Source organism: Populus trichocarpa, chromosome 2 (assembly GCF_000002775.5).
Source record: "Populus trichocarpa isolate Nisqually-1 chromosome 2, P.trichocarpa_v4.1, whole genome shotgun sequence".
Taxonomy (NCBI): Eukaryota; Viridiplantae; Streptophyta; class Magnoliopsida; order Malpighiales; family Salicaceae; genus Populus; species Populus trichocarpa.
In genome coordinates, this window is record NC_037286.2 from 21,864,384 (window position 1) to 21,876,887 (window position 12,504).

General features: G+C 32.4%; 1 protein-coding gene across 2 annotated transcripts; it reads right to left on the reverse strand.

The window, feature by feature from the left end:
* Positions 1-5,827: 5,827 nt before the first annotated feature.
* On the reverse strand, positions 5,828-11,559 carry LOC7458303 (probable beta-1,3-galactosyltransferase 2). 2 transcript variants are annotated; one of them, XM_002302840.4, is made up of 11 exons: positions 10,999-11,559; positions 9,769-9,865; positions 9,543-9,607; positions 9,222-9,433; positions 9,053-9,116; positions 8,101-8,173; positions 7,844-7,964; positions 7,456-7,543; positions 7,243-7,368; positions 7,013-7,122; positions 5,828-6,342 (listed from the first exon to the last, which is right to left on the reverse strand). In XM_002302840.4, exons 1-11 carry the CDS (start codon positions 11,109-11,111, stop codon positions 6,194-6,196), a joined length of 1,218 nt encoding a protein of 405 aa, XP_002302876.1. In that variant the 5' UTR covers positions 11,112-11,559; the 3' UTR covers positions 5,828-6,193. The 2 variants fall into 2 exon arrangements, with proteins under 2 accessions (XP_002302876.1, XP_024451565.1); XM_024595797.2 differs by having other exon boundaries at positions 9,543-9,616.
* Between the last annotated feature and the right edge of the window lie 945 nt (positions 11,560-12,504).

Genomic DNA, 12,504 nt, shown 5'->3' on the forward strand with positions numbered 1-12,504 from the left:
ATATAACCATGGCTAGAAGAGGTCGTAGAACAATATGTGCTCATGTAGAAAGGGATGAGGAGGTTCCACCTTAAGAAAAAAAAACACTCAAGAACTCAAATAGAAAATATGCAAAGATAGATTATAAAATTAACCTATCAATAGGTGAAGAAACCTAAAAGATCATGTTGAGGATGATGATCCCATATTTGTAGCGAGTTTTGAGAACTTGTTTCAAAGGTAAGGGTAAAGAAATAAACATCTTGATTGAGATGGGTATTGTGAAGACTTAGGATTTCGGATAAAGCTTCTTAAGTTTATAGACACTTTACAAGAATAGGAGTTTATTGATTGAATTTACAAAGTTGAGAGGATTTTTTAATGTAAAGAAATTTTGGAGTAGATGAGGGTGAAACTAATCACTATTAGAATTAAGGACGAGCTTCTTTCTGGTGGAAACAATTGGAAAGACTAAAAATACACAAGAAAAACAAAGGATCAGTGACTAAGAGAAGATGAAATATCACTTTCTCCTTTTTAGATGCATTCAGATTTTATACCAGTTGCTCCATACATTGTGGTAATAGAGGAGGTTTATGAATGAATACATTGATAATTTTTATCAACTAGTAATGAGAAATGATCTGTAAAAAAACAAAACAACAAACAATATATGGCTAAATGCTTAAGTGGATTATGACATACCATCTAGGATATACTATGCATGCAGTCATTGTGGATTGTTTTAAAAGCCTATTAGAGAGCCCTAAATATAGAGAAATAACATGTTATTAGGGTACCTAAAAAAAGCTTTTAAGCTTACCAGAACACTAAAGAAGTGTGCATTAATGATCAAAGAATGACTACTCAACCTAAACCAACTCCTCCACAAACCATAGGTCAGGGTATTAGTTATAGTTCTAGTTTTAGATTATAGTGTTATAAGTTTGATGAGTAAGGGTATTGCTCTGCCAAAATGTTGTAAGCTAGAAAGTCATTCGAGAAAGAAACTATCAATAGAAAAGCTTAAAGAGGAACTTATTTATAATGGTTTGAATGGTAGTATAGAGGCTTTGTATGGAGATGGTAGTGTTACTTTAGTAATTTGAAAGAGTCTACTAACTTTTAAGGATAATTTGAATAAGAGTTGGTTATATACCAGCATATTTCATTTGACATGCACCATCAAAGGCAAAGTGTGTAAACTGATCAAAGATAGTAGAAGCTGTAAGAAAGTAGTATCAACAATAATAGTAAAGAAGTTGTTGTTTAGAATTAACAAGCACCCCAAACCCTACAAGTTGAACTAGCTAAAGCAAAACAGTGAGGTAGTAATAGATAAATGATTTCTTGTCTTGTTTTATATAAGAAAAAAATATTATGATATTTTTAGTATAATGTTATCTTTATGGATGCGTATCATATACTATTAGGTAGATCTTTGTAGTATGAGAAGAAGGTTGTGCATGACAGGCGACACTACATGTACACCCTCTACATAATGTTTTTTTTTTGTCATATTGGCACCTAAGAAAAAGAAGGAAGTGATTGAAGTTGAACCAAGTAAGAGTAAAAACTAATTGTTCATATTACAGATCATAAAGAAAGTATAGAATGACGTAGTTTTTGCATTGATACCTACGAGTAGGTTCGTAGAGAAAACTAATGGTATCAAAGGTTTATGAGGTTCTGGCAAATTTTATAAACTTGATGATAGAAGAGTTACCTTAAGGCTTACCTCTTATATAACATTATATCAACTTAATTCAAGGTTCTAGCTTTCCAAATAGGCTAGTGCATATATTCAGCCTCAATGAGTCTAAAAGGTCTCACTAACAAGTGGTAGAGTTGTTGAAAAATAGGTATTTTCAAGAGACCATGAATCAATGTGTAGTTTTAACCCCTCTTAGTTTTGAAGAAAAATAGTTTATAGAGCATATGTATAGATAAATATTAACCCGATAATAAAGTAAAAGTACCACATACTACGAGTAGATGATATGTTGGATCAGCTACTTGGCTCTAAGATGTTCTCAAATATTAATCTTAAGTGTGAGTACCACTAGATTAGGATCAAGTTGAGGGATGAGTGAAAGACAGCCTTCAAGATACCAAATAGGTTGTTTAAGTAGATGTTGATGTTGTTTGGGTTATCCAATACCCCAAATACTTTTATTAGATTTGTAAAACCTCAATCTTTTATTATAAGAAGAATAATATGATATAAATAGTGTTTTCTTTGTAGAGTAAAAAGGATTAGGGTTGAATATGAGAGATATAAATTAAAATAAAGAGTGAGACGAATTTAAGAAAAGTAAGAGACAAAAAAAATGGCCTCTCTTAAAAAAAAAATGGAATCGTCACTTAAATGAAAGGGAGAAGGGGAAAAGAGAACTCTTTATAACTTTTTCATTCCAATAGAGAACACGTCAAAACAAGAAATTGAGAAAGCACGGAGAGAGATTAACAGTAAAAACATTAATTAAGTAAGAATTCAAGAAAAAAAATAAGGAATTCAAGGAAATTAAAGAGAAGCAAGAAGAATTAGAGAAGAAGGGAAATTAATCAAGACATCATTCAAGAAAGTGATCTTTATATTCAAGATTCATTGGTAAGGTTTATTAACATCCTTATTCCTTTAATCTTCTTAATCTTAAATAGAAAGGAAAAAGGCCCAATTTATTCTGAAAAAATTAGGGTTTATATAGATTAGGAAAAAAAATTGTTAATTTAGTAAATATTTCATGAAATAATGTTGTAATAAGAATAACTAGAAGAAATAAACAACAAATTAAAGAAAACTTCAAGGTAATATAATTAAAGGTTTATATAGGGTTTTGAATAATATTGGGGAAAATCATGTTTTCTTAAAAAACAATGAAATTTTATGATTAGGGAATATAATTAAAGGTAATATTGTGGAAGATTTGAAAAGAGACTTTTAGGGAGGAAGATGAGGATTTTAGACACCATGGGTTTTGCAGGGGAAAGAGGGATTTGTTGTATTTGAGTGTGTGTCCTTTAAGAATTTATCATTTGGTATGTTAAGTATGTAACTTGAATGAGTATAAATTGATCTAGAAAAGAAAACTCAAGAATTTCAAAGATGAAGACTTTGGCTAGAGAAAGAATTAAAAAAAAAAATATTTTCCAGAGTCAAACTAACCATTTTGAGAAATGGCGTAGACTAATTTGGACCATTTCTCAAAATGATCAAACCATTTTAGCTACTATCTAATTTTAGCTAATTTTGTGTTCTGGTTTTTTTTTTGGTTTTCTTTGGTTCTTTTGGGTTTGTTTAAGGGAGATTGAGATTGTTTGATTTAATTAACAAAATAAGTGTGTTTAATAATAGTGACTGAAACACTTAATCTTAAAAAAATAAAGTAATGTATAAACATATGATCTAATAAAGGTTATTATAATAGATTAAATTTGGTCAATTAGGGGCTGTTTTGGCATCCTAAGATAGTAAAAACAAAGGCTAATGTAGCAATCTTGATTGGGAAAGAGTTTAGGAACTTTTTGATGATCAATAAATGTTTAACATGGGCTGTCATGATAGCACTATTACAAAAGGTAAGGGTGTTGTTTTGGGCAACCTTAAACCTTAATTATCTTGAAAAAGATGGGTGATTATTATGTGAAAAATAAAACATAATATGTATATATGCATGAAATTAGCTTACATGATAGTACTGCTTATAATGAAACGTTAAGTGTTGGAAACCTAAAGTTTAATGTGTGATAATGTAAGAGTACATGTATTCATGAGTAACAAGTACCTAAATTTTTAAAAGAATAGTGAAAAGTACATTGTTAGTATCTAAAGAGTGAAGTTAATGTAAGACTTTGTGTAATGCAGGAGAGGCATCAGCCGCATGACCCAATGCAAACAGGAAATGACTAGTGAGAGGAACAGGTAGGTACTTGTCACCTTATCCTTATTAATTTACAATAATTTATATAAGTCTTTATTTTCAGTATTAAGATAAGGATTTGTACATAGGTGTTGTGATGTGATGATTATTTTAAGACAAGTGTTGTGTGCACGAAGCTGACCACATGAATGGGGCTTGGATTGATTTGTCTTTTTATATGATGTTTAAGTTGTTGTATAAAAAGCCAACCATATGAGTGAGGCTTAGCTTAAGAAACTTGAATTGAGAAAATAAGTACATAAGATTTGCATGCATATTTCTTCGCAATTAACTACTCAGACAACAGATCCTTCAAACCCGCTTATATTAATCTCCCTATGTAACATCTCTAACTTTTAAAACATATTTTTCACAATAGCATCTTTCATATGATGTAGGAAATCAAGGGTGAAAATTGGACCATGTAGAAAGCCTAGTAGACTTGTTTATGGACTAATATGGCATAGATAAGCCCAAGATATAGTCTAATCACACCAAACTACCAACAAATGAAAAAGCCCATAACTTTCTATATGATCATTGGATCAGTCTCATATTCAGCTAGGAGATTCTACAAGTCCAATTCTATAAATGATCGACTCATTGTAACTAGCTGAGTTCGGGAAGACCTTTAAATTAATTCTAGAAGATGCTATTACATTTAGTTTTGTTATTTTATTTTTATTTTTTAAATTTCAAGTTTAATTTTGGATTATATATTGTTTTTCTTATTAGATTTAAGATTTATCCTATAAATGTCAGTTATTGGCTTATTTAAAAAGCTTCAAACCCCATCAAGAGAGAGAGTACATTATAAAGAAATATTTAATAACAAAATATGAATCGAAGCTCTAATAAATAACTCTTTTCAATAAAATTTGATCTTTTTTGTATTATTTTTTTTTTTTTGTCATGTTTAGCTACCCCATCAAATCAAACCAACTTTCAATCATTGAAACATTGGCGGCATTGTTCAGTGCAAAAGTTCATACTCATCACTGATAACGAGGCATTAAAATACATTAATTGGCAGCCGAAGTTATCATTGACATGCCAAGTACATGTCTTTTATATAAGAGTTCAATTTTTCTCTAAGGCACAAATATATGGTTGTTAATGCGCTGAAAATAATATAATGTTCTTCACAACATTATGCGTACCTGCAAGTCTGGATTAACCAAATATTCTGACTTCCAAAACTCAATATACTACGTTGAAGGATTAATGTGGATTGTGCAACAGTAATGGGATGAAAAGTGTCTATAGTAATTGAATGCAAGCCTGCAATATTTAAAAACTCTAACTTTAATTCTCAATAGGTTCTTATGGTAACTAAAGAGGTATAATTCCTTACTAAATTCAAACTTCAAAATAAAAAAAAACTTTTTTGATGTACTAGATCAATGTGGAAGCATGTTTTTTTTAGTTCCGACACAAATGTCATTACTAGTTATTCTCTGAACACCGTAAAATTTCTCATTCTCTTTCCTTTTTGTTTCATTTTAGCAATCTTTCTTTCCACACAAATGAACTCTAACACCATTACCATGTACTACTAACCCTTGACATCTAACCATCACTAAAGCTAAACAAACACCAAGTTCTTGACCCCCGTTAGTTTTTAACCCTTTCCCGCCTGATAGAAACACCATCTTTTGCTAATGAATTCGAAGTGTAGCAGATTTCCATTGGTCACACCCTATGGCTGAGTTTTAGCGTTGACTGATAATGTGTTCCAGTTTCAGGAGCTCCATCTCTCTTTACTTTTTCCCTCTCTCTCTCGGAGTTGCATCAAAATTATAGAACAAGAATCATTATTGCTGCATTGCTTATAAGTTCATAATCAAATCAACCAACTTTAAGCATTTCCTAATTGATGCACTGCAGAGTTTCTACAATGGATATTGGGTTAACAGAATATAGAACACTTCAAAATCGAATGAGGGCTGGAAAAGCCACCGCCAGAACTTGTATTATTGTTAGCTTGATTGCCCGTGGGATTGTAACCTACAATTTGGCAAAGAATTGTTGGGGTGGTGACAGGTCCACAGCCTCTTGCCTTCTCTGGCCGCTATTGCAGACTCTCTCCTTAACTAAAATGGAGAAGTCCGCAAAGCAGGGCCTCTTTCTCTCACACACATGTGGGCAAGGGCGTGAATGTACATCCATTTTCTCCCCCTCTCTCTATTGGCGTATAATGGCATGGTTTCTATACTCACAAAAAATACAGAAAGGACTCAAAACACCTGATTCTTTAGTGTATCATCTTCCCGAGGTTGGAAGAGCACTATCTCCTAAAAAGTTGCACTCCACAAAGCATTCTCACCTTCCCCACACCGCCGATGGACCTCCTTAATCCTATCAGCAGATCTGCAAATCCCGCTGCAGCTCCAATCAAATGATGCAACACAGATGTTGCCAGCCTGGGCCTTCCACTCGCAATCTGAGGTAACAAGTTGTGAAAAAATAATCAGAATTTGCAACATACTCTCCCGGTACAATTCAGAGACTAAGGTTTAGAAGCCATGTGCTCAAGGATGGGTCAACAACCAATGTGGCAATTATATTTGTTATATATTTGCAAATAGCAACTAACAGAAGGAAACAGAAATAAATGTGATCAAGAAAGGCCATATGAGGTTATTGCACTTTCATATGAATAATGATTTCACCAGTGAGATTATTATCATTATCATGATAAGAGTTCTAAATTTTAGGTCAGAAGTATCAATCGGCTGCACAAGGTGATCCATGACAAAATTGTTGATTTGTGCGGGAAAATCTTATTAGTTTCGTGTCAACTTTTACGAATACTATGCTGTAAATGATAACTTCTTCAAACCTTATAATAAATAATAACAAATAATCACATCAATCCAATATTTAGTCAATTCATTCTGGTGTGCAATGTACTCCTTCAAGGTGCAAAAATTGATGTGATAGAGGCTCACCCCCCACTGATGTATGACATGGGAACACTCAGTATCTTCAGCAAGACAGTAATTGCTGGATCTATAAATTATATTAGTTTAATACAGTCCAAGAAAATCTCTTTTTCTTTGTACTTCAATTAAATAAAGCTTTTCAATATTTCAAGTTAAATATAGCTTTACCAGGTGGAGTGCCACAGCATAGTCTCCGATCATCAATGTGCTCTGCATCAAGTCCAATAAACCATGACCCCAGCGAAACATCCTCGTTGGCAAACTTGTGCAGAACATGCCTGAAATAATTATTTGCACAAGAACCATCATTGATGTAAGGAAACTACAGGAAAAGGTTGGGCATTTAGATCCAGGCACAAACTTCCATCATTCTTATGTTACAAATAAAGAGAACTTACTGGTTTATTGATATATACTTGGCCAAATCTTTCGAAATAGCATACAGCTGTCCAGTAGCATGTCGGAAGTACTTATTTCCTGCCTCACCAAATTTCCAATACTCGGGTTCATGGTATCTCACACCCCTGTTCAAAAAAGTGACAAGTTAAAAATCCAGATGATGATTTCTTTTTAAAAACTCCTGACAGAAAATTCAAGACAATTTCACTTACTTTTGATTAAGGACAGGACCAGATTTCATGCATCCAATATATACACGTGGTTTCTTTCGGTGTCTAACTAGAGTTTCTCCAAGTGTTGCTGCACCAAGTAGCAAGAAATGGACTTTAAACAAATTTTTAGAAAGTAGGAACAGCAATTTACTTGTATGGATAAAACCACTAAGATAAACTTGTGTTAATTGTCACATTGATCCTAGAGGCTATGAAAGAACCTAAATTCTTCAGATGGTGACATATAAATACATAAAAATTTATAATAATCTAAAAACGTTTCCCGTCAATTTTTTTCCTGAAATAGGAAAAGAATAACTCATTAAACATCTTCAGATGATTATAAATCACTAAGAATGGAATCATTGCACATTATATATTGATCTACCTATATTTACATGGACATCATCATCAACTTTGACATAGAAATCTGCATCCCACAAAGTAACAGCAGTAGCAAAATATATCTTTGTCTTGGCTGACAACTCAAGATACCCTTCAACATGGTCCTGCTCGGATCATAGCAGCACAAATATGTGAGCTCATAGTCTTAGATTTTTCTTTTCCTGAGTATACTAAGTAGTTTTTCTTTAGAAATGAGCAAGTAGGGCAGCGCAATAGAAGATTAGGAAACAAAAGCCTTACCAGTCTCAAGAAATCTCCATGCTTTTTGTCCTCTGCTTCAATGGCTCTGTCCAAAATGCCTCCTGATGTTGCACTAGATAGCATAAAAATATTTTAAGTGATCTAGCACCGTCAAAGCTATTAGTTGTCATGAATAGAAATTGTTAACAGATCATGCATTCAGAAAGCACAGGTTTAATTCATAAGATTTGATTGTTTTCACCAACATATATATAATATTTCAGAACTAAAAAAAACATATTTCTATAGTAGATTGCCTCTTGGGAAATAAATTCTGCTATATGATATGATAGATTGAACATTTCTGCTTTCGCCAAAACAAGCGTGTACAAATTACAATTGAAGAAGACACAGAAATGAGCTGCAAGTGTTTAATTTTAGACAAATGCATCATGTATAAAAAAGTTTCTAAAGAAATTACATCAGTCAAAAAAATTTGAAAATCATTTCATGGAAATGCAAAGATCATCTCATGCATGCAACTATTCAGGCAACAATGTTAGGTTAATAAGCTCATTTCAAACCCAGCAAACAACAGAAATGATTCGTGAAGAAATGCTATTGAAAATGCAATAGAAATTTAATTTCTATGGAATACAAATGCACCAAAAAAGCCTTAGTAATCACTGCAATGCAGCAGCTTACTCTTCCAGATTCTCAGTTCCTTTCACTGACATCAGGATACTTATGGATTCTCAAGAGAGATTGCATTAATTATGTTGTAGAAAGCAAATGGAAAGTTCGTGCAGCCTTAATAACCAAAATTTGAATTGTTTCATGGGTAGTGGTAATCATTAAGCACGTGATGGATGAGCAAATATTCAAAATGAATTTATGCTCGCATTACGGCCAGAAACATCCACTCAACAACTCAAAACTAAGATCCACATACTCCATCACGAAATACATGCACCCTTATCCAGATCATTTAAGAGAATAGAAGCCAGCCCACCTATGACCAATGACAAAGCGAACAATGATACCCTTCTCTTCTTCCAGTTTCTTCCTTTTTTCACCTATTTTGCATTAAGGAAAAAAAAACCTGTCGCAATGAGATTTCACACAGAAATTAAAATAGCATAAGAGTAATGAAGGAAAGAACAGGGGACAATTCAATGAACCTTGTGGCATCCACGTAGCACGAACTGAATCTCTTCTTTTCCGGCTGCTAAAAGCTGTATTAATACCAATAACCATCAAATATCTTCTTTTCCCAGATGACCCAGTCCTCTTTAAGTCATCTGACAAAGGAGAGCCACTGAGTATAGACTCCTGTGCTGCCCTAGCAGCCGCTAATTCCATCTCCAAATTTGAAATGGTTTTGTCTAATGTCCTACATTCAATTTTTTATAGAGAGTTTGCTTTTGAGGATACCTTCTCACAAATCAACTATGATATGTCAGCAGAAGGTAGAACAATTGTTGGGCATAAGCTATACTTACTGAATGGCATTATGAGTTTTATAAACTTCCCCAATAATATCCTTAGAGTCACGCTTCACTTCTTTCTGGTGCAACTAAAGGAATTTAAATCAGATTACAAATAACAAAGGTGATGAGTAACATATAAGAATGAAGTAAAGAGCTTGAAACACTCTGAGCATAGCATTAATTAAAAAAACATAAAAAGGGAATGGAAATTTATCATGTCATAAATAAAGATACCCACAATTTCATCACCGCAACCCTCTGAAACTAACTTTAGTTTTTCAGCTTCCACCGTAGTTGTTCGGTTGATGCCTTTAGGCTCAGGAACATTCCACGTCCTGCCACCATTTTTCCTTATTAATATGCCATTGCATCTTAAGTGCCAACAAGAAGTTACCTTGTTGATGATTATTTGCAATCTCTTTAATCATTCAGAAACAAATAAAAGCAATGATGCAAACAAACTAATCCAAAATAAGATAAAGATTGAAGCTACTTGCAGAACCACAAATGCACATACAACCATTGAACAGATACCAGGAACTCTGATGATTTCATTGCCATGAAATTATTCCTGGAGGCACATCCAGACTGAAGAAAATACTTGTATGTTAAGATATGAAAAGGGAAGAGAAAATTCAATGGGGGATCATTGAAATGATTGCTAAATCTCATCACGAATTTCTAGCTAACCATCTCCAACAAAAAAGAGCAGTCCCAGCTACCAGATATTAAAGAATAATTTATGGCAAAGTACAGCAGATGTCGGTGACCTTCCTTCCCCTAGTACACAACCAAGTGGAAGCAGGTAGAAATAAAAAGCGGGGATAGTTCTTAAAGGTAGCACATGGATTTCCAACAAATAAACCACATTTAAAACTACTACCTTAAATAAAATCATATGAACAACAGTAACGAAGACAAAGATTAATTATTTATTAGATGATGGAGGAATTGGGAGCAGAAGGGTATGAGAAATTCTTGAATAAGGAGGGACCTGTTATCAAAACAAGAATTCACAAAGGTTTGAGAAAACAAAATACCGACACTCACTAATAGTATTAAAGTAAAATAGAAAGTCAATGCATCAAAATCCTAAATTGGATAATTAGATCTATCTCACTTGAGCAAGAAAATAAAGCCAGAAATTGCATGGAAAATTCAAACTCGAAAAATGGTGAAATATTAAGATTCAGATAATTTAAAGAAGTCAATCCATTTTTTTAGATGAAAAATAAAACATATTTTTCCACAAAACCAACCAAAAACAAGCCTTTGATCCACACAATTAACAATCATCAAAACTGAGATCTTAGAATTTGAAAAGAAAAAACAGCTTGTGCCCATTTCATAGAAGGCAGAAACTTAGTCAAATTCAATCAAAATAACCTCTCCAAAGATTGCCCCAACAGGGAATTCAGATGAAAAAAATAATTAGAAGAAAAAAAAGGACAAGAAGAATTAAACATACCAATTGGCGAGGAGCATTCCCGAACAGAAGCAAGCCAAGCATAAGAAAAGAGTCCATTTTTGGGAGATAGCATTTTTATAAGACTGCTGATCTCCCCTGCTCTTGAAATTCATTTCTTTTCCTTGTTATTTCTATCTGGGGTTTCCAATTCTTATCTTGTATTCACAAACCAATAGCTATCTCAACAAAAACAAACCCCATATGCAAGAAAATAAATCGAATCACGGAGACAAAGATAAAAGCTCCCTCAGGAAGCACTTAGAATTTCTTTTAGGAGTACCAGAGCTATGAATGAGAGCTCTGTCCAAGATTGGAAGCAGAAAAACGTGTGTTAGAGAGATAGACCCAGAGGGGGTGGTCTGGTCTGTTTTTCCTTTTTTTAACTTGGTTGTTCTTGTTTTTGTTCCTTTCTTTATCCTCTTACCTAAGCTCTGTAGTAGGAGTAGTTGTAGGAGAGTTAGATGGTGTTGTTTCTCTCTCCAGGTTTTTTCTCTCTCTAGAAAGTATGGAAATACTCTTCTCTGCTTTGCTAGCAAGGGACGTTGAACACAAGTGAGGAGACTTCCTAACCGCCTCTCTTCTTATAGTTAGAGTTGTCTGGGAGTCTAGTAATAGTAATGATTTATTTTTTAAAATATTTTTTATTTAAAAATATATTAAAATAATATTTTTTATTTAAAAAAGATATTAGTATATCAAAAGAAAAACATAAATTATTTAATTTAAAAAAAATTCACTAAATACTGTTTGGAATGTAATTACAAACAGTTTATAATAAATTTTGTTTTCTAAAGTTTTTTTTTTGAAAATATATTAAAATAATATTTTTTTTATTTTTAAAAAATTATTTTTACATCAACGTATTAAAATAATCCAAAAATATAAAAAAATTAATTTAAAATAAAAAAATTAAATTTTAAAAAAACATTTTTTGAAATACAGTCTCATACCACCATTACCAACCAATCTCATCTTACTGTAATTAGGTTTTTTTATTTTATAAAGTATTTAATTTGCTTGAAATAGGACTAACAATCTACCACATGTATATTAATGCCTTTTAAAGCATACTTATTAAACATGTCAAGATGGTAGATTTAATATTTTATAAATTTAAAATTTAGTTTAAATTAAATTTTATTTTAAACTGATTTAAAAATTAACTTAATTAAATATGGATTAATTCAGTTAAATTTAGATAGCTTAGTTGATTCAATTTGATTAAGTATAATATTTTTAAAAAAAATATGATCCAAAACTATCTAATAAAATATGAAAATAGACATGATATTATATTTTAATCATCTCTTTTTCTCCCTCCTGCATTGATTAAGAATAGAGAAGCCATGAAAAGACGAAGCTGAATATCTACCGCATAAATGTCGGCAAGAGGCTTCTGTTCTTCTTCTTCACTACTTTTTGGTAGAAATCATTATAAAACAGTAAAAAAAAAAAAAAAACGGGATACGAAGAGTTGTCCCGCACTCACATGGTAAACTATGGTAA

Bases quoted from the DNA above. Each gene is read 5' to 3' on its own strand.
- LOC7458303 (XM_024595797.2), bottom strand. From the start codon at position 11,111: ATGAATTTCAAGAGCAGGGGAGATCAGCAGTCTTATAAAAATGCTATC. The intron at 9,434-9,542 runs GTAAGTATAGCT...AATTGAATGTAG, and splicing joins AAAACTCATAATGCCATTCA to GACATTAGACAAAACCATTT. The intron at 8,174-9,052 runs GTGGGCTGGCTT...TATGCTATCTAG, and splicing joins CGCTTTGTCATTGGTCATAG to TGCAACATCAGGAGGCATTT.